At 40.8% G+C, this 26871-nt stretch overlaps 1 protein-coding gene across 2 annotated transcripts; it reads right to left on the bottom strand.

Annotated features, from left to right (window-relative positions):
• Window positions 1-6756: 6756 nt before the first annotated feature.
• Window positions 6757-21629, bottom strand: alpk3b (alpha-kinase 3b). 2 transcript variants are annotated; one of them, XR_005074813.1, is made up of 15 exons: window positions 21217-21629; window positions 20822-21052; window positions 17899-18020; window positions 17605-17722; window positions 15697-16894; window positions 11827-13732; window positions 11116-11263; window positions 10791-10918; window positions 10668-10703; window positions 10296-10570; window positions 9988-10076; window positions 9669-9886; window positions 9223-9271; window positions 8407-9095; window positions 6757-8282 (listed from the first exon to the last, which is right to left on the bottom strand). XR_005074813.1 is itself a non-coding variant. In XM_037096491.1 (14 exons), the coding sequence occupies exons 2-14, from the start codon at window positions 20947-20949 to the stop codon at window positions 8780-8782; spliced, it is 4731 nt and encodes a 1576-aa protein (XP_036952386.1). In that variant the 5' UTR covers window positions 20950-21052; window positions 21217-21629; the 3' UTR covers window positions 6757-8779. The 2 variants fall into 2 exon arrangements, 1 of the variants encoding a protein (XP_036952386.1); XM_037096491.1 differs by having other exon boundaries at window positions 6757-9095.
• Between the last annotated feature and the right edge of the window lie 5242 nt (window positions 21630-26871).

The raw sequence follows: 26871 nt of genomic DNA on the forward strand, positions 1-26871 counted from the left end.
TGAACGGAAAGTGTCTCAGCAGTTTACTACCCAGCTGAAAATGTGGAAATTGTAAACACTGTTTTAAGTCCCATTTATCCCTTGTCTGAATGAAGGATTTGTCTTTTTTTTTTTTTTTTCCTGGGTTGTATGTGTACCTCTAACAAAAAAAAGCTGACCTCAACCTGGCCCCCCTATTAAATCTGGTGAAGAACCGCCACTGGGTGAGCCCATTCACACCTGGGCTCACCTAGCCCTAGCAACCCACCACTCTGAAACTCAGATCTCATGCGTGTCCTTAACAACTCTGTAAGGACACTCCCACAGAGTGTTTTAAAGATTGGTGGGTTTCTTGGGTCAGTTGGCCGGTTAAGTCAGCAACCGACAAGTGGCCTTTACGACTTTTTTGTTTGTTTGTGTGTTTGTTTGCATCTGAAGAATATGAATGCAAAGCCAGCAGCACTACAGGGCTTCACTATGATCTTACTTTTTTTAAAATTACAGCCTGATCTAAATCTCTGGATGCATGCAACACAGATTAGACATACCTGAAACCTTTTGTTTTCTGAGATCTGTGCATGGTCGAGTTTGTGCACCCACTTCAGATGGGCCTGGTACTAATGCTTGTCGCCTAGCATCTACAGTGAAGTTTCCAGTTTAATGGAGCACTGCGTAGTTTTGGAGAAGAAATTTCAACTCAGAATTGTAATATTTACAATATTGATGAGGTACTAATACATACAAAATGAATATTTATTTTCTTCATAACTGATAAGCAAGCTGTTCTCAGAGGGAAATAAGGTCCACAGAACACTATTTGAAACTAGAAAGTTTGTTAGCCTTTGATTTTATGAAAATCAAAGATCGAAGAATATGCTAAATTTTGATGCGACTCACTTCAAACAAGTTCCTTCAGTTAAGAGATTGAAACATGATCCACCATAAAGCCAACATCATGTAAGTTGATGTTAGGCCTTGGTGCAAGTTTCCAACACAAGTTGTTAATAGAATGTGTGCAAACCAATGTCTATTTCTTAGCAAAAGGTTTTCTGGTAACTGACAAAATGTATTTCCAATGGTCACTTTAAACGTGCTATTTGTAAAAAAAAAAAAAAGATTTTTGAGTCTCATTCCTAACTTCTTAAATTGCACATCGGGATTAAAGGTCAGGGCAGCCGCCATCCCAATGCATCTGTTTTTGAGGAGTTGGGAAAACCAGTATTTCAGTCAGTACTTGGAAATATGGGAATGACACTAAAGGTCAACTTTTCTAACAAATTTTATCACTTTACTAGCTCGTTAATAACTTTGTCCATCATTTGGCGCTGACAGGTAGCAGTCACTGAGTTTTTCCACCCCTTATTTGCCGCTAACAGCTGTCAGATGACGATGAAAACAAGGCTGGTGAGATCAGTGAGAGTGAATCATGAATGAAATATAAATAAATGATAAACTCTAAAACACTCATGATGATAGACTAGCGTCAACCTCTCTCAGATTACACATCATTTAAGACATTGTTGTCAGAAAATGTGAAACTCTGGAAAAGCCGTCACAATACAAACAGAACAGACTTTCCTTTTACAATGTTAAATCACATGATATGGGGTTTACAGTCAGTGGCATGGTTATTACAACTCGGTGGATATCACAAAACAAACAACCACCAATAAAAAAATCTCTCTGAAATTCATAATTGATGACATATTAATGGCTTAATTAACGGTGGGTAAACTCTACTCTGCAGATAAAACAGTGTGTAAGTGGCTTGCGGTGCGTTTACTTTCCACTATAACCTTATTTAACACCTGGACCATCTCGTAATCTAAATTTAATAATCTAACTAACAAAAAAAAAAACAAATAAGTGAGAAGCTTTCATCATCAGTAATTATTAACTGCTTTTCTTTTATCGTGGGCCACATCCAATTTCCGAGAGGAAGTGAGTTTGACTGAGTAAGTGATAACATTATAAGCGACCACACCCGAAACGCACAGGCCATTTTTTTTGCTTGTTGACCCAGCCAGTGGGGATTATTAGCAACACATACATTATTGAGCTGTAATTAAAACATCAGGTTAAATGTTAGCATTTATATGACTCCAACTTAATTGTACCCTCATTGTAATTTCACAATATGTTCTGAGACTGTGTGTTCTTTTGTGGTGTGTTGTGTTTTTCCTCGATGCAATGTGTTTAGTTTTCCTCGGGAAGCAGGCAGGGACACACGTGCATCAGTAATTACGGAGATTACGTCATACTGACATTGTTAATATTTAAAAAAAAAACAGTGTTCTGTCTACTTCTACAGTTAAGTTTTATATTTCTCCACTGAATAAATATTATATAGAATATCTGTTGGTGTGTAACATATGATTTTTCATCTACAGAGCCAGTGTTAAATAACATCCTGAGAAGTGGTATTTTTTTTTTCCAGTCTTTCAAACTAACCAATCAACCAAGGGTTTAAGTTCATTCATTTTCATGTATCTCTTAACACCTCTAAGTTTAAATTATTATATGTATCCAATGTTTTTATTCCTTGAAGGGCAATATGTAACTCAGCTTGGGCTGTCCGCAATCGTACCTTTATAGAGTGAATTAGAGTGTTAATGCTGCATGCAAAACTGAGTCTCACAGTTGGTTGACTTTACTTTATAGCTACTCAAGCATTTTATTGCATACAGTATTTTATTGTTTTATATATATATATATATATATATTGTATATATAACTTTATTGTTTCTATATTTGCCCTTGTATTTTGATTGTATTCGTACTTGAATGTACCTGCTGCTATGATAACCTAATTTCCCTCAGGGATTAATAAAGTTGTCTATCTATCTACACTCCATTAGTCTCTTGTAATCTCTTAACATGTTACATTCGTCATGCTTCATATGCAGAGGATTTTGCAGTTGCTGCACATTCTTTGCTCACATTAATGCAGCTCTCATCTGAGCAGGTGACACCAACCGATATTAGAAGAAGTGTGGTTTTTTTTTTACATCCCACTCTGAATACTGAGCAATTCTGTGAAAACCATAATTAGGTCGCCCACTCAGGAAAAGCCTTTTTAAATTGAATATTCCTACTAAAACTGAATATCTGCTATTTTTGTTCTCTTCTTTGTGGCAATGTGTGCAGCAGAGAACTTACAAGAACTCGTTTACTCCCACTGCAATTTGCATTTTAAACTAGACACAAAATAGACACTACTATTTTACTGTGCACGTGTTTTTATGTGAGTATCACGGGTGGGAATGTTTTTTCATGTTATTCAAGCTCTAACAGAAGGTAACCTTCTGTCACTATGTGTTAAACAATGAAGTTTCTTGAATCTTGAATCTTGAATCTCAACCTGATGTGAAAAATTAGACTGACCCCATCTCTGTCGGTTGGACAATTTGTTGAAAGAAGACCTTTTTTGCTTTTCCATTTTTTCCCTTTCCTTCTGTGTTATTTCTCTTGATTTCAGTTCATGTGCATGCAAAATGTCTAAAAAGTAAAAAAACAAAAAAACATAAATCACTGCACCTGAAATGCCTCATCAGTAGTCTTGCCCTTATTCTGTAATTTCTTGATGTCACATTGCGTCACCATATAGCACATTTTCATAATTCATGCCTTAAGTGAAGCTAACTAACTAAGTGCTGTCTCAGGCGTGTGTGAGCTGGCCAATCAGAGTCGACTGGGTATTCCAGTGAGAGGCCTCAAAGAGACAGTTGCTAAAACAGAGCATTTCAGACAAAGGAGGATTTCAGGGCTGCAGCGCTGGACAGAATGAGGAAACATATGTGTTTTCTGTAAACCTGTTCTAGTAGAAACCCAAAACAATATTATGAACCTGAAAATGAGCTTAATATCTCTCCTTTAAGATGTTGAATGCTGGACAGTGAATTCTTCGTATGCAGATTTTCCGTGACTGAATTTATGAACATGCTTTAAGATCAAGCTAACATTAGCTTAGAAATTGAGTCGGCTAACCAGCTTCCAGCACAACATAGAAGTTCCTCGGACCCCCAAACATATTACAGATCCCTTTTTACACCCAGGTGTCACAAGACTAGGTGGCAGTGGTTTCATTCATCAGCATGCGATTTCTTCTTCTTCCCTCACCTCCTCTTCCTCTGCAGTATATTTGAGAGGGAGACTGCACAGCCCCATTGGCCAGCGCTACATCATGTGCATATTCATGCATCCAGCATTTAGACAACACTGATTTTATTCAGATGTAGCCTTTAAGGTCGCCGGTGAGAGGAAATAACGTGAGATATGCATCTGAATGTCATTATTTTATAGTCAGCAAAAGCTAATGCTGCGATATGGCTGATTAACTCAGCACTGACAGTCAACTTAGCGATGGCACAGAGACCGGTGGCAGCCTGCGGCTTTTGGTGGACCGGAGATAAAACTTTTTTCAAATGCCAGCTAGTCTGTGGCATTTAGGGATGTGTGATCCTTTTCATATAATCTGCCTAAATGCTCACAACGACCCTGGCCCGCCAATGGTAATTGAGGTCATTTGGGAACAACGATGTGAGGTCAGAATAACAGGCAGCCTTGTGAGAGGGTGGATCTTAGCTGCCACACTTGCCGGCTGCTCTTCCTGTTTTAACATTTCATTCCATGAGATCTTACTCACTGTACAAATTCTCATTGTGCATCTGATGTTGCACCTCACGCACATTGTCTGAATGGAAAGGTGTTATTCTGTCTCCTGCCACAACCTGGTGCACCTCTGTAGGCCACTTTCTATTGCTAATGTCATTCATTCAATGCTGTGGAAGTGAAACACATGCAAGATTTCCTGTGTGAAGCATATTTTAACATGCCACCACGTAACTAGCATAATGTGTTTAATGTACTCGAGACGAGGGCTCTGAGTGCGAGCTCTCCACACTAACTCAACGTTATGTCCTGTTAAATGAAACAGCAATTACTTAGATTTAACTGTACACTTTTACTACAGTTGAGGACTAACAATTCTCTCATTTACCGTGTGTCATCGTGGGCATTAATGCAGGGATTACTGGGAAGGATCCAGTGCTCTTTATTGCATTCCGTCAGAGCAGCAGGAAGAGATGTGCCAATGCATCTTCGTCTCTGTAATTTCTGCGCTTCTCTCATTATCATTTTTTTTCTGTCATGCCTTGAAGGACAGTCATTTTGATTAAGATATGTCTCATTGACTGAAATTATTCCTCTCAGTTGAATAGAAGGCGACACTGACGACGTGGAGAGCTCTCGGTGATTTGAGCTCATTTTCCAAAATAATGTAAATTTGACTTATTTTTGTACATTATCTTTTTGTACTGTGAATATTTTGTGATGAGTTACTTTTTTTAGAATAAGATAATTTAGGCTTATTCTACTGTATCGCACCTTTGTACACCACTTTGCCTGTTTATAACAGCTGATCCGGTATCTGGCTCATAAAACCCTCAAATACAATATATAATTTTGTAAAAACAGCAGTATTTACACACGTGTAATCAAATATTTACTTCAGTGTCCCCCACATAGAGATCTAGTAGTCCTTCTACTTGTCTTGTTTTCATCAATGGTACGGTGATTAAACTAACAGTAGGTGGCAGGAGTGTCTTGTTTCATGACAGGCCTGATCTTCTCCATGTTGCCATCACACCTCAGTTAAACTACATGCAGTCTGTTACCACTGTCATCACTTGCAATACCTCCTGTAGGCCTGGTCCAAACATACACCCACATCTTTCACATGGACTAAATGAATTGAGTGAATCAGGTCCATGTGGAGACGTGGTGGAAATCAGTGAAATTATGGGTTGTTGGACAAATTTCATTCAGTTTTGTTCTTTTTACTATTAATTAAAGGTTTGTTCTCATTGTTCCACATGATAATGGAAAATCATGTGAGTAATATGGACGCGATGAAAGCATCAGCTACCACCCACTAAAGACCATCATCCCTTCCTTCTGTCGACAACATCAGACCCTGTCATGCTTAACTGGACAACATCAGAAGTGACACCGGGCAAACATTTTTATTTTTTTGTTAAGCGAACATATAGCTTTCCCTGGCTCTGTTCACACTTGTGCGTGAGCTCCCCGCTTACATAAACGGTGACTCACAAATGACTGGGAATCACAAATGATTATCATGATGAAGTTAGCCTTTCACCCTGTAAACACACACGCTGGTTGCAAGCAACACTTAACTCTCTAATATCTGTGAGGAATCTGATTTGCCCCTGAGTGGTAGAGCTGTTCAGCATGCGATGGGTGTCAGAGGGAGTCTTGTTTTACTCCGCCCACACAAGTCTTCTCTCACGTCAGATATTTATAACATGCTACAGAATAAAGCGATGAATCCTGGATTGCATTTATAATGAAGGTTTATTATTTTTAATCCTAAAAAAAACCCAAATTATTCTGGATCTGTAAGTGAAAGGCTCAAATATCTTAACAACTATTTGATAGAAGACGTTCATGATCTCCAGAGGATGACTCTTCATGACTCCAGCAATCCCCTGACCTTAACTTTAGCACTGCTATGAAGCTGATATTTGCTGTTTTGAGTGAGATGTCTCAACAAATGTTGGAGGGCTACAGCGTTGCCAGATGGGAAATGTCGTACCAGAGCCTTACAGTTAATGTATTTTGGGGGAAATTATCATATGTGAGTCATAACCAGGCTTACAGGTGTATTCACAACAGCTCAACTCGTACACAAAATACATTGGTGAGAATGTTCGAGCTTCACCTCCAAGCATCATCATGGGCTACACAAAGCATGAATGGCTTGACATATTATGGGATTTTATTTGGCATTACTGATTGTACATCATACAGATGGCATGACATATTTTCACATTAATTCATAAATATATATGTGTCTGTGCTTGTATACATAGATACACACACACACTTATAATAGGTTTGAATTAAATTGCTACATTTGGACTTTTGCTGTGGCCTATCATGGAGTTTCTGTGCATGTGTGTTTTTCAGAGGTGCTGTGGAGTTGCTGGACATGCTCCTGGCTGGAGCTGATTCCTGTCACAAACCTGCAGCACATTGATGCAATCAGCACTAGGATAAATACCTTGGTTTCTACTCTACCAACCGTGTTGCATGGCCTCTGCCACCAGACTGCTCCACCTGAGATTCTCTGTGTCACCCTAACACAAACTTTCAGCCCATACAAACATGAGTCACGTCTCCTCCCCGGCGGAGACACCAGCCTGAGCCCTAGTCCTCCTCTACTGCCAGTCTTGTGGTGTCCAACAAATATACTACGACATAAATAACACATCAGTTTTCTCATTCTGTCCGGTGCTGCAGGATTGTATTCCTTGTCTGTCTTAAAATGCTTTAAGACCCCACTCCTGTTGGTGCAGATTTTGACCTTTTCAACTTTCAGTCAGACACAGTATGGGATACTAGATGGGATAGTGCTTTGACAGAATGCTGCAGCATCAGCTTTACAACTTTAGGAAAATTCTAATGTAAATGGAAAAAACATGAGCAAAAATATAATGTAGCTTCATCCAAAATATGGAAAAGCTTTTGAAGATAAAAAAAATGAATGCATGTCAGTATGCTGACAGAAAGAAATGTGACAGAGTCGGAGTCCTTTCAGATAAAAGGGGTCACTGAGATAACACGGGTTAGGTATTCTTTGTAGACAATATATATGATAAGGAGTGACTGCTGATGGCTTTCATTACAGTGATTCAGCCCACTCCATAATATGCTAATTTCTATTAAGATGATGGTCAGAGTTTTAAAAAGCACGTGTCATGCGGCTGTGGTTCAGGGGTAGAGTCAGCGTCCCTATCGGAAGGTTGCCGGTTTGATTCCTGTGGTGTGCATGTCGAAGTGTCCTTGAGCAAGATACTGAACCCCAAACTGCTCCTGATGTGCTGGTCGGCAGCTTGCCCGGCACCATCAGCGTATGAGTGTAGAAATTACTTTAAGTTGCTTCGGACAAAAGCGTCTGATAAATGCCCTAAAATGTAAATGTCATGCACGTTCACAGCGTCTCCAAAAGGCGTACTCGTATCTTTTATTTTACAGCCAGTTGCATTCGAAGGTGCAGTTTTCTAAAAATGCAGTGCAATGTAGAACAGCAAGTAAACATGACAGGTTACAATATAAAAGCACAGCACCGTTAGCCACTGTACAACAGTGTCATGTGAAGCTACAGGCGGCTGGATACATTCCTGAAAAAAAGAGGGAAGAAAAATAAATGTGCTGTGCGTCCGCAGGTCTTCCTCTATCATCCTTGTCATGGTTTGACTTCAGTTGACATAACGACGCCCCTACATTCACAAAAAGGTGACAAAAAAAGATACAGGTTTGTGCTTTTACATCTAAAATGACACTTAGACTACATATAATGCCACTTCAGTTCAAAAAAAGGTTCTGTCTTACAAAAACACTGACCTGAGATTGGGATTCACAATCGGTGACCTGCAGTGGTACATGGATTGATAGAATACAAACCCAGGAAAGCTTCTACTCACTACTACACAGTGATTTCAAGCCTAAAATTTGCTGAATGTAGGACACAATAGATAATCACCACAACATGTGAAGGCATCAATCCACAATAAGTGATAATGACAAGGAATGGTGGCTGTAAAACTTAATTCATCAAGCCGTATTATTTAAAGGGTTGAACAGTTTTAAACCTCTCCCAAAAAACGGCGTCATCAGCTTTCTTTCTTTCTTCCAGTTCCTCCTGCAGTGTTCTGCTGACGTGAACCATTTATGGTCAATCAGGAAAATCCTTGAGCTTTGATGAGTAATAATTACACTATTCCATCTTAACAACTTTGGGAGCGTCAGCAGCTTTTTGTTGAGTGGGGGTCTTTCTGCCTTCTGGCTCTGTCTTCCGGGGCATTCGGGGGCTGCCAGCAATTTTCCTGCCGGTCTGAGGGCTGGAGGAGCCGGCGGCCATTTTACGTTGAAGTAACGGGCTCTTGGAGCCCTTGGGCTTCGTTGGCGTCAGTAAAGACTCCATGACCTTCAGGGAGCGCAGGCTGAGCAGCCCACAGAAGTAATTACACTGGTGCTGGGAGACAAACTGCTCAAAAACTTTGGGATTCCCTTCGACAGGTAGACCCTGATGCCTGCAGCAACACAGGCACGCACAAAAGCAAATGTTACGGCTGTAAAACATATCAAAGTAAATTACCTGTAAAATTAGGTTTTCACGGTGTAATTTGCAGGGAAAAAAAAATTATACAATGCACTCACCCTGTTGATTTGACTGAGACTCCAACATTGGTGATCTTAGTATCAACACCTGCAAAACAATACAACGTAACAGAATCAAATGTGACAGACCTCATTCAATCCAGCACAAAAAAATATAATCAGAGGAAGAAAAATTAAAATACAAACGCAAGCGGTGTTCCCACAAAAAAAACATACTTAAAATGTTATTATCAAATTGCACAAAATGCCTATTTCTACATGATGTTGCTTTAAGGCAGGGTTTTTCGATCTGGATGTTTTGGATGTTTTCTGCCTCAACACACCTGATTCAAATAAATGGGTCGTTATCAGGCTTCAGCAGAGCTCAATGACGAGCTGATCATTTGAATCAGGTGTGTTGGTTCATTTCATTCTTAAGTCCATTAACCGCAATTTAGTGAAACAAAGATTCTACGTCGCTCTGTTGAATCAAGGTGTCGGTCTACCTTCTAGCCGTGTGAGTAGCAAATTGCCGTTGGTCCACTGAAAGATCCAGTGCAGCAGGGCACTGCACTTCTGTCCCACCTCAGTGCCAGTTCTCATGTCCATTCTGCCCAACGGATCCACAACTGAGTATTTCTGATAGACCCCCGTCAGATCAGCCTCCACTGTGGCGTAAGGAACAGTGTTCGCAGGTCGGTACATCAAGTAGACCGGAAGCACCCTGCGTAACAAAGATTTTCATGATGGTTTGACGGTCCGTTTGACGGAATAACACTCGAGAAGATGATGACATTTTATGAAGTGTAAAATGATTGAACTCACTCCAGAGAGGGGCCGAAGTTTTCTATCCTTCGTGCCTCTGCAGAGAAGATTTTGCAGTATTCACGAGCCAAGTTCTGAATTTTGCACTCCTGTGAGGAACATTGGAGAATAGCCAGTTAAGATAAGCTCAACCTACACCCGAGTGTTGATTTATTTTCCATTTGATTAGTGACACAGTAATCCTATGTAGGTGGCAGGATCATCATCTGACTGACTCTCTTTAATGCTGGATTTGTTAGTTTTGTGAATGACATATTTAAACTGAAGAAGACACAATAAAACTACAAAATCAAACCTTTCCTACATACCTGCTTGATAATGTCCAGGTTCCTGTCTATCAGGCCGCTCTCTCCTTTCCCTTCATAGGCGATTGGGTTGCGTGCTTTAATGATACATGTGTTTCCTGACTCGAACACAGGCTCTAGACCATAAATGACTTTCGCCCTCCAGACTTTGTGTGAGCAGCCATTACCGATTTGAGATTCCTGCATCATTATACGGCCAAAGAATTTATTGCCCCAGATGCCAGAATCACCCACACCCTTGTTGAATATCATGGGTGTCATTTCGATTTCTTCTCCAACTGCGTGCAGAGGAATGTAAGAATGGCAGTCAGAGAAACATTTGAGCTCTGACACTGGAAAGATAGAGCTCTGAAGAGGTAAAAACCATCATCTTACCACCAAGGTCCTCGCGGAGGGACATTCCAGCCAGGACTGCAACACAGTGAGAGCAAAGATGAGAGTTGTTGTGGCCCAGTGATGGAAAATGTTTATTTATGCCAAATGTAAAAGGGTACGTACTCTCTGCACTAAGAAGACAGTCTGTAGAGTCCGTCCCATATTCATTAGTGATTGTGCATCCGTAAACACCCGAGTCTTTGGATGATGCCTGGACAATTGCAAGATTGGCTTGAGATTCATCGCCTGCACTGAGAAACAAACAAATAATAAGTTGGAGCTTTAGTATTATAAGTGATCAACATTATGTATCATGGAATAAACCATTTTCCCTACCAATTATGTATTAATATAAAAACAGCAGCATGTAACTGGAGTAATACAATACAACATCAAATATCAAATGTTAAAGCTGCAGACGTACCTTCGTGTTACTCTGGGGACTTACTTTCTTTTAGTCTGAGCAATCCTCTGTTCATTTTTGAACCACTGGATCGTAGAGTCACTGAGAACATTGAAGAACTGGCACCACAGTTTCAAGTGTCCTGAGGAATCTGCAAAGGTTTCGCCCCTGATCTTGCGAATAACTTGAGGAGCTGAAGGGAAAGAGATCCAACACAGACAACATGATGATGAAGATACACAAACTTCTATGTTCTAACTCAAGTAACCTCAGTGCATCCAGTGTATTATACACTTTTTGAAATATTAAAAATACATTTCCCTCGTATGATAACAATGTACTGGGACAACAGGTCAATCGACAATATATGTGTCGGTGTATATCATCTGATAAGTATTAAGACATTGTAGTACAGAAATGCCAAACCAGGTTTGAGGCCAGTCAGAAACAATCACAAATTTGTCCACCAGAGACCACTGACAAGTTGTGAAGCTCAAATGCTAAGAACAAAAGTTAGGTTGTGTTCCAGGTTGCAAGTCCAGGTTTTCATCATCCATTGACTTTTCAGTTGCTGATCCGTCCGGTGGGTTTTTTTCAAATTCCCTAGGTTTACAGGACTTATGACCTGGAATACAATAGTATGACATTTGAGCTTCCCACTCCGAGGACGATGTCAGAGGAAACTGGCTCCTGTGTGGACATGCTCTCTTATCACGGAAGATATTAACTGCTATTCTGAGTTAAAGGCCATCTTACCTTTGAATGGGTCCTGCTTGTTTTTCTCTGGAGGTTTCCCCTCAGTTTTGGGGCTGTGGATCTCCTCACTGGGCGGTTGGCTTGGTGCTTGAGTCTCAGGTGCCATCTTTCTCCTGCTAAATAGTGGTGAATGTCTTTCCACTGGAGAGCTTAGCTCACCAGGCGGCTGCAGCAGAGGTGACCGTCGTGGCAGGTTCGGGGACGTAGAGAGGGTCGGAGGACTTGGAGACAGCTTGCTGCTTGGTGTGGAAACTTCCTTTTTCTCGGTTTGGCTAGCAACAGGTGATGTGGCCTCTGAGGCCTCTTCAGGTTTGGCCTTGGGTATGAGGATTTTGCGTCGGGCTCCCGAGGCTAGCTCTTGTGCAGTAGCAGAAGGAATGGGGGAAACACAGCTTCTTCTCTTTAACAATGGACTAGCCTCGGGGGCTGGATTCTGTGAAAATACCTCAACCATAGGGCTGTCCTGCTGAGTAAACTGAACATTACTCTCTGTTCCAGGCATACTTTTAGTGGGAAACCTCTGTACACTCTGCAAAGAACTGGGTTTTATGTTGTCTTCTTCCATTTTCTGTGGATATAAAAATGTTTCATTAGTCCCTGTTTTGGCTTTAATTTCTGGAGTCATCTTTTGAATAAATCCCATGTCCTTTCCTCGAACAGGTTCATCCTTGGCATGTTCCAAAACAGTAATATTTGACTCTTGACTTCTGGCCTTTACAGGTTTAACTGTGAGGGGAGTCCCAGATATGTGACCGACATTTTCAGCCATGTTTGATCTGTGGGTCAGTTTATCCTCAGAAGTCGACAGAGTGTTATGTTTGACATTTTCACTCCTAGTCTTGCCAGTGTCTACAACAGAGATGGGTGGGATTACAACAGCTTTTTGTAAAGCCTGGACAGGCGGTGAAGTTGCATCTTGAGTCTGAGTGAGTCTGATTAGCTCCAGATCAGTTTTATTGAGTTGATGATAAACCTCCATAAGTGTTTCCTTGATGTTTCTTGGAGGAATTTCGTCAATCTTTAACCCATTTTTCCTCGCAGACTTCTTCACTTCTGCTTTGCGTTTGCTGTCATCGGTTTCCGTAGCAGTGGTTGGGTCTTGTACAAGGTCAGCATGGAGCGGTAATGTGGTCAATGAATTCGCTAGTGTAGAGTCAAGAGCCTTTATCTGGGATCTTAAAAGTTCAGCTATAGATATAACTTTTGTTACAGGTTTGTGAATTTCCTGGAAATCGGACAGGTTTGTGTTTTCTGGGATTGGGATATCAGGCTTAGATGAATTTGACTTTGGATCGTGTAATTCTGAAACACCTTCCTCCACCATTTTCATCTTCTCAGCTTCTTTAGCAGTTGCATCCACATCGATTACGTCAGCGCATTTACCTGCTGCATCTTTGGTCTTTTCAGTCTCAGTGTGGTCAGTCACGTGCAGATCAGCACTTTTTGTCTCCATCTCAACTATATTCTCTTTCGGTGCCACACTCTCAGACTGCAATAATAACTCACCTACCTCCTTACCCTCTACCTTCTCGTCAACTTGTATTTCTGTCCCTTCAACAGTTTTTATGGCTGTATCAACTTGGCTTTGCAGGGTGCTGGGCGAAACGTTACACCCAGCAGGGTTCTCACCACCATCGGGGCTTTGGATGGATGACTTCTGTGGGTCTGTAAAAAGGGCCGAATGGCTTTCATTTGATCCCCCGGAATGATCCCATGTGTCCTGTGTAATTTTGTCAATGGCTGCTGGAAGAGCACAGTTCAAAGAAGGGGTCTGGATGTCATCTGTTGAGGTATCTCCCTCTGATGGAGCCCTTTGTGGTGGTCGTGCCTCCGTCACGCAATGGAGTGGAAGCTCAAGGTTGACAGGTGCATCATTCCTGTTCATCATTGTACGGGCCTGTGTAACCTTGGATAACACAAGCAGAGGTTTCCATGCTGCAAATACTTATTCCGTTATCCCTGAGTATGCTAGACATGGATAAACACATGTAATTTTAAAACCAGCAACAGTGTAACCAGCAACAAACAGTGAACAGAATGTAAAGACCTGAGAGCAAAAAGAAACGTAAGAGCCAATGAAAGAAACTGTCAGTGATGGTAACAAGAAACCTTCCTTCACCTGTTCAAATGGTACCAGATCTTATCTGTAGTGCAGCTTTGTTTTGGAGTTGCCAAGTCTGGCCTTTCTCAAATATAAGGTAGCTAGATGGCACTCTTGGTGCTCAGAGTGCCAAAAAAGTTTCATTACATTGGTGTGAGTAGTGTCATGTAGGAATTATTTTCTATTTTCTGCAGAAGGAAGCATACATCTATTCATGGATGAGAGGCTAGCTGACTAAGCTAACTTAGTTAGCTAATGGGGCCAAGTGCCTAGTTTCATTATATTGAGGAGGAAGGACACATATAATGTCTCAATAATTCAGCAAATCACAACAAAACAATCTAGATGGATAAATAAAATTTACAGGTAAGGGCAGAAATTGGTATTTTTGATTTGGGGGTGAACTATCCCTTTGAATATGTCCCATGCCAGCGCTTGCATTCATGTTGAATGAAGATCAGTAGATCAGAGAGCTTGTAAAGAAAATATTACGTATGTTTACATATAGAATCCTCCTCACCCTGGATTCTAATCCAGCACATCAACATCGATTGTTTGAGACAAGAACGTTAGCTGTGGATCAAAACCCCTTTCAGTCTGTTATTTAGCTGGATCCCTTTTTAGATTAGCACGAGAGGTTCCCTGTGTCATATGCCAGTCCCATCATGGATAAGATAATAAAGCGCAGGGGTCATTCTCTTTGCCTCTTTGTGACATTGTCTGGCCCATTCACATGTAAGGTGGCTATTTTATGTTGAAGCGTTGCCAGAAAGGAATGCGAATCATTTTAAGAGGTGCTTCAGCTGTGCAGTGTTTGGTCTCAGCTCTCAGCGTCGTCAGTATTCAGCCACATAGCCACAGTCGGGGCGATTGCATAAGCAGTGGACAACAAAGGTTCACAATCCAAATATTAACAGGCACATAATTTCTTTATTTCCTGTAATGTAATGTCCTAATATTGTGTATTATTGTTACAGTTACACACTCTAGCTGTCAACATCACAACACCTTTCTTTCACTTTTAAAGGTGGGGAAATGTGCAATATTTCTCTAATGTCTGTCAAAGTTTTACTGACATTAAATTACTTTTTGTTATGGGATATCAAGAATTTTTAAGTAATCCCTCTATTTGACCCATATTTGCAAACAAGACTATCAATGAGAAGATTTGCTGTTTCTGTATGATTATTAGACTTAATGCCTGACACTGGGTTGGATTCAGACTTATGGCAGAGCACTGAGGATGAATTGAGGGGTCTAACATTACTTTTGTCCAAAGGAGCGCCAGAATCAACAAAAACTAAAAGTTCATTGTAGCAGCTTTAGGCTTTGGCATACATGTCTGATCTAAAGCTACAGTCAGCAGCTGTTAACTCAGCCTGGCACAAAGACTTGATACAAGAGGAAACAGCTAGCTCGCTTCTGTCAGACGTCTCTTTGAGTTGTTATATTTAATGTGATGAATCCATTCAAAAGCTGAGGAGTAAAGAAAATAATTACCATCTGATAGAGAATGTCAAATTCTGAGTATAAATCCAAATGATAAGAAATGCTGTGTTAGTCAACTCCTAGATCTTTGAACTTTCAGTATCAAGTGAACTGCATTGATAGACCTGTTGCGTCTATCGACATGTGCGTCATTTAATTCTTGTCACAGAGCGGAGCATACTTGTAAAAGCTATAAATACCTGCAGGTTGCTTGTGTTACTGATGGGGCCTGTGTTGGCAGCACAAAGCTCCCATGAGCTCATGCGAAAAGGCTCACTCACCTTACTCGGCAGCGCTGGCTGAGGCACAGACGCACTTCTTTGGCGGGGGCTTGTTTCCCTCTCAGACACCTGATCTCCAGCCTGTTCGCATAGACGCTGGGGTATATCAGTCCTGTCTTCACACAGTGCTTTCACTGACTCAATGTCTCTGTGTGTTAGGGATGCACTGGTGGAAGTATTTGGCTTGTCATCAACATCCATGAGTGTAACATGTTCTGTTTTAGAAAAATCCTCCTTTACCATTGCTGTTGCTGCAGCATGCGACTGTAGTTGTGTTGAGGTGATGTGTTCTTTATCTCTACGTCCGACTTCCTTCTCGTGCTTTGCGGCTTGTTTAACTTCACTTCCTGTCACAGAAAGACTTGTGAGGGCAGCAGGGAGATGTTCTTTCTTTGAAGGCAAAGTTACCTCAACACATTTGTTGACATCCTTTGACGGCCTTTCAATAAGCAACACTTCTGATTTCAGTTGTTCTGTCATGTTGCTGGAGTCTGAATCCACAACTGATGAGCTAATAGTGTTCTCTACCTCCATGACTTCTTCTGAAGTCCCCTCAGACTGTACTGAGTCTGTGCAGGCTGGAGCTACAGAGGTGACAGTATCCTCTTTGGCCCTTCTCTCTTCAGATGCCCGCTCTCCTAGTGTGTCTGATTTGGCGACTTTTGCACTGTTGGAAATTCTAATCTTCTTTTTGACAAAGGGAGTTTTGGGGTGGTGTGCCGTAAAAACTTTCTGAGCGGAGTCATATATATATGTACCGCTCTTGTTGGCATTTTCACTGATGGTCTGTCCATTAGTTACAACAGACACTGCTCCATTGGTGAGGGGAACTGGCTTTTCTTCCACCTTTTCCACAGCTGCCTCAGCCAACCTGGCCACAGTGTCTGCAGCTATAGCCTGGTGGCTCTCCTCGTTGCCCTCATCCTCCGTGGAGCTCGGCGTGCTGAGAAAGGCCTCCATCGTGGAGCGGCGTTTCCTCTGTGTGCGGTCAGGACTGATGGTTCGTAGCGGCTCCTGGTTCTCTTTGCCTTCCGCTTCCCTGCGTCTGTTTTCAGCCTTTTGTTTGAGCTTGGCAAAGTAGCGCTGGTGGATCTTGAACTCGTTCATTTCACCCACCTCCAGAACACCAGAGCAGGACACGATGCCTTTACAGTTGCTGGCTGAGGCCTGGTATATAGCTGCATCCTCCACAGTGCAACTGCAAAGGAAAGTCAGTTTAAGTTTACTTAATGTTGATGCGCTCTCAGTGTTTTGGACTACATCATAGCAGAAAGATTAAAATAATACACTACGCTTTGTTGCCATAAAGGCCCCTCTAATTAAAACATTTAAAGGAGACATATTATGCTTATTTTCATGTTCATGATTTTATTTTGGGTTCCTACTATAACAGGTTAACACACTTTTATGCTCAAAAAACACATCAGTTTTCTCATGCTGTCCAGAGCTGCACCGCTATATTCCCCCTCTGTTTGAAACGCTCTGTTTAAGCTCCTGTCTCTTTAAGGCCCCCCTCCTGATGACCCGCTCTCCTCTGACTGGTCAGCTCACACACGCCTGACCCAGCACGGCTGACAACAACAGTGCAGCTGCGCTCAGTCAATTCTTACATGCCAAACTAGCCATTAGACAAAAGATATGCAAATTTGTGACTCTGTGACATAGTGTGATGTCACTAAGGCACAGAGTCAAAGGCGAGACATTTCAGGGGCAGTGTTTTCTGTGGGAGAGAGGAGTGTCTGTCGGTGCAGACTTTCAAGATCTTTTACAAGAACTTGAATGTGAAACACTGAAGGAAAGGAAAGCATAGCAGGTCTCCTTTCACTGTGGAAAGTTTGCACAGACTGATACGATGGTATTTTCTTGGTAAAAGAAGTGCAGTCAGTCAGTGTTTCCGAGCATACGTACTTGTAAATGTGCAGGATATGGTTTTGTCCATTGCGGAATATTTCGTATTTCGGCAGTCCACAGTATCTGTCTAACTGCACGTCATCCTTATACCAAATCAGTTGAGGAACAGGGTGTCCTGAAAAATAGAAAAAAAAAAAAGATCTGTATGAAAAGCCTTCTCTCAGATGTAGCACATCGAGATCTGTAAGTTGGTTTTAAGTTGTTAACAATATTTATTCTACATTTGTATGTGTATGCTACTTACATAATATGAAGTGTTACTAAACAGTCTAACTGTGAGGCAATGTTTACCTGTAACCACACAAGAGAACTTAACGTTGCAGTTCTCGGACACAGCTCTTGACTTGAGGGTTGTTTCGAAGGAGGGCTGAGTTTCCTCAGTCAGCTGCGCCATCATACTGCAGAGGGTGCTCCTGTGTGACAGAAGGCAGCTGCTCAGTCAGGTTGTTAAGTTGTTATTGTTACGTGTAGATGAGCAGTAGCCTTTAATTATTGAAGACTGGTAAAAGCCAGATTTTTCTATTATTCTAGATGTTTTATTTGTCACAAGACCTTGTCTCCGTTAGTTATAGAGGACATTCTTCACATTAAAGTGCTGGTGATGAAGGTTAATGCATGCAGAGACGATTTCTGATTGAAACTCAAGATCTCTACAGAGCTTTAGGGATACATATTGCGAGGCTTCAAAGCAACACACACAGGTTTAATGATAAATTTGAGAGTACCTCAGGCCAAATTAACACTGACCAACTTAACTCTCCTGAATGTTAGCTGTGGTCCCTCCTGAGTGATATAAACTATCTTTGCAATTGTCTTTTTTAATTTTATAAGCTGAAAAGTTGTTCCTGTTATATCTCTTATGTCTTGTCTGGCTTTTTGTGGTTGTACATTATCTTTTTTTGGTCCTGTTTTTGCATGCGGGTTGTGTATAATATGTTATTGAGTGTATTTTGTGTGATGAAAATTAAATATAATTATATCAAAAAGAATTTAAAAAAGAACTAAAAATGTCTGTAACTGTAGACAAATATAGAGACATCCTCAATATGTTCAATAAAAGGAGGTAAATGAATGTTTTGAGCCAGCTGGAACAAGATGATCCAAATTTACATAGCCGTGTTGAATGTTAAGAGAAAAAAAAATAAACAAAAAAGTCTATAAGCTTATTAAATATTCTTTGGATTTACATTACAAACATGCCTTTTGTATTTTTAGTGAACAATGAGCTGATCTGGTCATTCACTTCAATACGAACTAAAACTAAGATTTGTCTTCATTTAATGTTTAGTAGGTGTCTCTTGAGGCAAATCTAACACATGAAAAGGAAGTGTTTCTTGCTATCTTTAACTTAACTTAAGTTCAGTTCAGTTGACTGAAATTAGATGCATCCTGACAGAGATCTAATAAGTCCACATGACATTAATCATAGAAATGAAAGTAATCACCCGAAATATAATGGGTCAAGAATATTGAACCACGAGGAAATGAGGAAACAACATCACACACATATAACATGAATGGATGTGGGCTTGCATGTGTATTGTAGAAGCTTTAACTTGATGCTCATATATATATATATATATATATATATATATATATATATATATATATATATATATATATATATATATATATATATATATATATATATATATATATATATATATATATATAATTACGTGCACTTGATCCATGTCTGGTGTTGACATCACTTCAGTGCTGGTTCAATGCATAGCTAAAGAGTACTGTTACACTTCACTGCATGTTTCTCGTGATTAAGCAAACTAAGCAGGAACAACACTAACAGTTGCACTAACATGATATACTGTGCATGCAACGTGGTTTACAGCACTCATTTTGCACTGTTGCTGTTCAGTCAGTGCTGACCTACTGCAGATGTGACACAAAAACACTGCAGTAATTTATATCTGGTGAGAGACTTTTTGAGCTAAAAATGTTTCAGTTTTTTCAAGTTCTGTCTTACGTAATCTGGACCTTGGTTTGTTATTGTCTTTATTTGTTGTTTCCTTTGTAGTTCACCTTGAACAGTAGTTGATGCCACATAAATGTAATGCCTCATGTGTTTTACCCAATTCTGGCAAACCACAGCTGCCAGTAATTTACTGTAGAGTTGAAGTTTGCGGTAAAATACTGTAAAAAGAAATCATGTAGTTGTACTGTGTTTACCACTGAGACAGACTAATAAGATTTAGAGAATATATGTTGATTTTAAAATAGTTTACTGTAAACAGGTTTACTTTACATCTGTTTATTTTTTCACAGTGATGAGCTGTTAACTGGTTTAGAGATGCTCAGTTTGGAAAGTTGGAAAGGAGATGATTTTTGTTGTGATTTGGCGCTCTACAGATAAACATTGAACTTCTGATTGATTGAACAAAATAGTTCTCAATAGTGAAATTTTTACTGTTGGCAATAAAAGAATGCTGTGATATCGTTTACATTGTCTTCATGTTTTTGGTATATTTTGCTGTAGATTATACCGATGTTATTGACAAATGATTTGTTACAGTGATGGTTTAGAAATTCTTGCATTTACTTTACGTTTTTTCTCATAATGCTCATAATCCTTTAGTACTCATATCCATTGCCATGCAGCTATCTGCATATCGTTTTGCAGTGAGATGCACACAGGCAGTGGTCTTAAGGGCCCAACAAAGAATCAAAAGAATCAAAAGTTTCCTCAAAAGTATGAAAGAAAAAAGCCAAAGGGGAAAAACTTGACATCAGGGCAGAATAAAACCATTTCTGAGTCATTCATTGTTACTTTGATGTGTTGCTGTAATAGCAGCTCTGTGCTACTGGTTAGAAGGGAAAAATATTAATTATCATCTCAAAAGTCTCTTTATGGTGTATTCCTTTCACCTGAGGATGAAGAACTGAAAAAGTTGGTCTTAAAGGTCAGCACCTCTCGTTCCATGAGCAAATCTTTCCATGCAGAAGCTGCTGTTAGTGTACTGCTCGATGTGAAATGGGGCCCATGCTGCATAACTGAGATGCTGCTCTTAATCAGCAGTTTATTTAAACTCTGGTGACCATGGCAACAAACACAGAAATAACACGCCCCACACGTACACCTCAGGTTAGGAAAACGTTAAAGTATTGATGCTGTTATAGGGCCCACGTTCTGTGGACTGACATGGTCCTGACTGAGGGGCTTCGACAGGTAGCTCAGCACACTGGGTCGGTGTTGTACCTGGTTTCTGGCCTCACGTTGGAGATGTAGCTGCAGCCGCCGGGCCGGCTGCTCCCACTGCTATCATTCCCATTGCTGTATCTTCCATTGCCAGAAGAGGAGCGTGTCGGTGTCTTCCGTGAGCCCATTTCTCACCAGATAAAGCGAAAAAAAAAAAAGTTGCTCCAGAAGAAAAAAAGTAAAAGTATATTTGTGCCGCCTAATTTGTGTTTCCAGAGAGAACAGTGAGAGCTAAAAGAGAACAAAGAGTGAGAAGATGAACACTGAGAGCAACAGAAAGTTAAATTACAGAAACAGTTTTTCTATAGTTGAGTTGAATTGATGCTCTGTAAAATTACTGACCTATACTATATCTATATCTATAATACAAAGTCTATTTTACACAGTTAACTCACCATTCACCGGTTTCTTGCCCTCCTTTGACAGATACCCCAGAGCACTGACTTAAGGCACTGCAATTTCCAATCAAACATGAGCATGCGTAGGCTGCCGGACTATTTATAGTTGGCCTGCAAATAGGCACAAGAGCACATCCAAAACTTGCCTTTGGACCATTTCATAAAAAACAAAAACACCCCTCAAAAAACTGCCAAAATAGCCATGTTGTACAAGGTCAGTACAGAAACAAGAAAATCCCTCTGAAGAAGACAAAGATCCACGAGTCAAACACAAGGTCATCCCGCGTTTAGTCATTCCCCGAATACGAGGAGAGGATTTAAAAACCGGGGCGAAGGGTTTTTTTTTTTTTTTTCTGTCTGTCTGTTAGCGATGGATTGCACACGCTCAGAGAAGAGGGAGGCCGCTTGTGTGGTCAGATCTGTGTACAGACTGTCGTGAAGAATCATTTGAGCCTGTCAATCAGGAGAATGACGCATTCACCGTGAAGTGTGTGAATATGATCAGTACATTCTTTCAGTCATCCACAGTCACACGAGGTTACTTTCCACACATAATGTGTTGGTGTGGGGTTACAATGAGCTCTGTTTACCGAGGCACACGTCGACACAGAGTTATGAGCAAAGCCTTACAAAAACAGCACAATTTGGCACTTTTCCCCCCATTTTTGGAGTTTGAAAGTACATTTTCTAATCATAATATATTAAATAAAATGGTGAGACTTGCCAAGCTCTGTGGCATGCATTGTCCAGAGTGACAATTGCATTGTATCCCCAGAGGAAACACAGTAGGAATAGAACAGCCTTATATAGGCAGATCCCACTGACTGCCAAAGAGCTCTTATCTCTACACAAGCATGCTCTCTCTCTCTCTCTCTCTCACACACACACACACACACACACAAATCAGTGATTAGCCCTGCAATTAGTTGTATTTTTGTACTTACTGTATGTGATGTGTTGATTATTTTTAAACATGAGTCACACAAGTGTTTATGTAGCCTGATGACATTTTCATTCCTCGTCAAACAAAATCAGAAAAAAGTACAAATTGAATTAACCTGTAAAGTCTAGAACAAAAAAAGCTACCACAGTCATCGTAAAGAGTGTTTTATTTTCTAACCTTGAACTTCCTTCTCGCCTGGTAAACAAACTGTGAACCCGCCAAATCTTCTTTGAACTGACACCAACTGGCACGAGCGCGACTTTGATTTACAGCTTTTCTGAGCGTTCAAAGGCATCAATCCGAATTTAATCTCACGTTACAGCGTGCACTCGTCGTATTACACATGCCTGTGTAGCCGTCTGATCAGCTATTTTAATTTTTTTGTTCCGTTCATCCATCACAGTCTTCCTGTAACTTGCACACTTTCCATTTTTCGTGCCAGGGAGATGATTCACCGACTCAACTTAATGAGCAACACTGACAACAAGAATTTCATTTCCAAAAGGGATAATAAACTTCCTGTAAATGTAGATATGATTATGGGAAAAAATGACCATGAGGGCCCTTTAAACCTACAAAAGTAGACACACAATGTGGCGCTCCATGAGTGATTCCCACACAGCACACACACACACACACACACACACACACACACACACACACACACACACTGCTGTGATTGACATGTTTGGGCTGCAGAGCCTTGTGTGTCTGGCTGCCAGTCCTCTGTGAAGCGGCTGGAGAACACAGTTGCCTCAGCATGGCGAGGATATTCAGGACGGGGTGTGTACCCACCGATCAAAGCATAACAAGCTGTGGAGACACTGCAGAGTCGTGTGACTCTGTTTGACATTGTGTCCCCCGCTCAGCGTGTTACCCAACTGCTGATGGAGAGGGATGTCCGAACGTTGAATAAACAAATATTTAAGAAAAATGTGCAGAAATATTGTAAGTTAGAGGTAAACATCTGGAAATAGGAGTCAAACAATTCTTCCGATGTTATTGTTTCACCACTTTGTAGTTTTGGAGAAAGAAATTCTTAAATATGTGCAATAGTAGATGCGTCCTGAGACAGGTCTAATAAGTCCACATGACAATTAATTACAGAAATGAAAGTAATCACCCAAAATATAATGGGTCAAGAATATTGAACCATGAGGAAATGAGGAAGCAACATCACACACATGCCGTGTTGTGACATGAATAGATGTGGGCTTGCATGCATATTTTACAAGCTTTATCATAATAAATTTACTTTTTACAACAATGAATAAACAAGCTGTTGTAAGAGGAAAATAAGGTCCCCAGAACACTGTTTGAAGCTAGAACGGTGGCAGGGTCCGCCACATAAACAAAGCAAGTATATATGAGCATGTTGTCCTTTAAGCTCACTTTGTTTGTTCATTTTGTTTATTCAGTCATGAAAACAAAGAGAGTTTGTTTATTTGGCTTGTTTAGGCATCAGTCAGTGAAGATCTTTCTCTTCTGATTGCATCACGCAGCACGTTTTAGATTTTGTTTCATGTATTTTTGCTGTCCACGTCAGCTTTGCCCCGAACAAACCATCACGCCAGTGTTTTAACAATCCCCTCTCCAAATCTGAATTCAGACGGCGGTGTCCGGTGGGGGCACGATTACAACATTGCATGACCGTTGCCTCATGCTTTGCTATGTATAGCGCTTCTCGAAATCCTGTTGTGGCTTTAGTCTGGCTGATTTATAGATGCTGCTCACTGAGATCACTGCCTCCAGGCTTTGTTGATGCCATTATCTGTCTTTTTGCGAACATAATTGTGCTCTATCAGAAATAGGTGGAGGTTACCGCTGGGCAAATGTAAATTGTCATAATCAGTCATTAGAAGCACAGTGGTAATGGACAAGCCTGGGTCTAAAGGACTGTTGTGTACAGGGGTGTGTGTGTGTGTGTGTGTGTGTGTGTGTGTGTGTGTGTGTGTGTGTGTGTGTGTGTGTGTGTGTGTGTGCTGGTGGATTTAGGGATAGACCAAAAAGGTATGGAGCAGGTTGGCCAACTGTCACCTCTTCAGTTTCACTGTGGAGTTTATTTTCCAGCTCCATGGCCGCCCAATAAATAGTGACCTTTCAGCGCGTGCTCATGATCCTTTCACTCACGAATTCCTGCTGTCCCTTGCTCTCCTTGTACCAATATCATTTCTGTCTCACTAAAAGATACAATTGTGAAGTCTTCACCGAGAAAAACAGAATTATTTTTGTTTGTTTGTCTGCCTTCAGCCTCTTGCAAACCGTTCTGCACTTGACTCGGCCAAAAATGATGAACGTCGATTCAGTTTCATTTTTCTGGGCAATTACACCATCATGACAGTTTTGTCATGAACAGGTGTTGACTGTAGCTTCTCATTAGGTAAAATCTGACAGAGCTTTGAGAGTCTCAGTGAATTGTTGGCTGCTATATAATCAGAATGAGAAACAGAGCACGTTCACTGGTGTTGCGTTAATCTCGAGCAAATGTTTAATAAGGTGATATAAACGTGGACTGATCCGCTTTAAGACACCGAAGCTAGATCTGATAAATATGAGTGACAACGGGGCAATATAGTGTTTCCTGATGGCTAATTGTGTAGTTGAGTGCATTCATATTATTTTGTAATGTCAGTTACTGAAATGTGTCAGAATCAGAAACGCTTTATTGATCCCGAGGAGGGAAACTGGGAAGCATTCCAGTTGCTCCCTCCAGCATAAAGTTCCACAGAGCCCAGGCTGGGGAGCGACCATGGGCCAAAGTTGGTCCACCATATGTTTCTGGAGGGGTGAAAAAAGTATGTTTTCAAAAATAACAATAAATCATATTTTTTTGTTAAGTAAAATGCTCCTCAAGAATGTAGTATCAATGATTATTAATTATTTTTCATAAGCTGAGAAAAAGGGACACTTTCTGCAGGGAATTTGGGATCCATTTGGGAACCATTTTGGATCTCAAAAAAAAAAAAAAAAAGCATTTGGTTTTTGGCCCATCACTCAGTTTCAGTTTGGGCCCTCGAAGGAGAACAGTTAAGTCACCTCTGATTTAGAGGAATTGTGGGGAAATATGTAAACTAGAGAATAGGTAATAGTACAAAAGAGTTAATAAATCAAGAAATAAAATAAGGGGGGAAAAAGTGTGCATTAAACTACAATATGTGACAACTATATTAATAGATACACAGTGTCTACAGTGCAGATAATATCAAGCAGCATTGAAATAGATAATACAGTTAGTATGCCTGAGCATGTTTGTATATATATACACAGAACAGAGCAGTTGACTTGTACACAGAATTTGATGGCATATTTTTTTATTAAACCATTTTTCGCTCATTTATATTTTGTGATTGTGTTTGTCTGTGTGAGTAAGCTGCACTGAGAGCAATGTAAAACTGGACTCTCAATATCCTCTACACTTGTTTAATAAAGTTGATTATGAAAAAAACTCTTTGCACAAACAATGCTCCTAATCATCTTTGAGAGAACACTGGCCCAATCGCGGCCTCAGATTTATAAAAACACAGCGTCTAAATTGGGAATTCCCTGGTTGATGTTGCTGCCCGCGGAGCAAACAAACTCCTGAGAGAAATCTCCACTGTTGAAGCTGCGTGAGACACCTGCTGCATGGTGAACACGCAGTTCTAATCCAGCTGGGATATTACAGCACCCAGATCCAAGATGGTCTGAGTGGACCAGGTGTCGACAGGGACAGGCGAGGAGAGGGGTGGGTAGACAGCATCAGGGGCGGTTATTACTGGGGTTTTGATTACAGATGAATTCACCTTTGTGGGAGCGGGGGGGGGGGGGGTTCAGATGATTAAAGGACCCAAACTTTTAGATCAGCTTCTCTTGTAAATTCTGGGAAAATAGAAAATAAGTTGGTGTTTCAGGCTCAGCCAGACCTGCAAGACTCCTGCCGTGGGAGTTTAATGGCTGAGTGGCCCGGTGCCAAGTGTACAACCCCCCCCCCCCCCCCCCCGAAACACCCTCCCACACAGACGCACAGTTGGACAGCAGATTGTTTTGATGTTTGACAGTCTCTGTGGAAACTGAGCTTGGCTTTGTACGGGGCGTCTGGCCCGCTGCTGAGGCTGTGACATCATCTTCTGGATATTCACACCAGTGTCAGCTCCAAGGAAGCAGAAACAGGAGAAGACTTGACCTCCAAGGACAGCTGTGTACCCCTCACACACACACACACACACACACACATCATGTCTTTATATTGCCCTGTGCAGCCAACACCGCCTTCAGCCAATCACAGGCACAGATTGTAAACATATACAGTATGTGGTCCTATATTGACTAATGGGACTTAGTTAGTATGGCAGCATGCTGCTCATTAGACAGGAGCTAATGGCTGTTACGACGATTGGAATAAATTTGGCCTGTTGCCATTTTTAGCCCAACGAATTAGAGATGAAGGCGCTGAAAATAAACTTCATGAAGAAGCAGATAAATGATATTTGGTTAGAACTGCTGCTCGATGGAGGTAAAATGGGAACAGATGTTGTGTTGGATATTATGTTTTGGGTTTTTGAAGATGTAAAATTGCAAAATAATATTACCTTTGATTCCATCACACTCTAACAAGGATGCGACTAATGTTTTTCTTCCTTTTCTGCACACAATTAAATCTCACTGCTGCTGTATGGGTGTGTATAAAATCTTCAACTCATTTCATCATTTCTGTTCCATTTTTGTTTGCT

Source organism: Acanthopagrus latus, chromosome 4, assembly GCF_904848185.1.
Source record: "Acanthopagrus latus isolate v.2019 chromosome 4, fAcaLat1.1, whole genome shotgun sequence".
NCBI lineage: Eukaryota > Metazoa > Chordata > Actinopteri > Spariformes > Sparidae > Acanthopagrus > Acanthopagrus latus.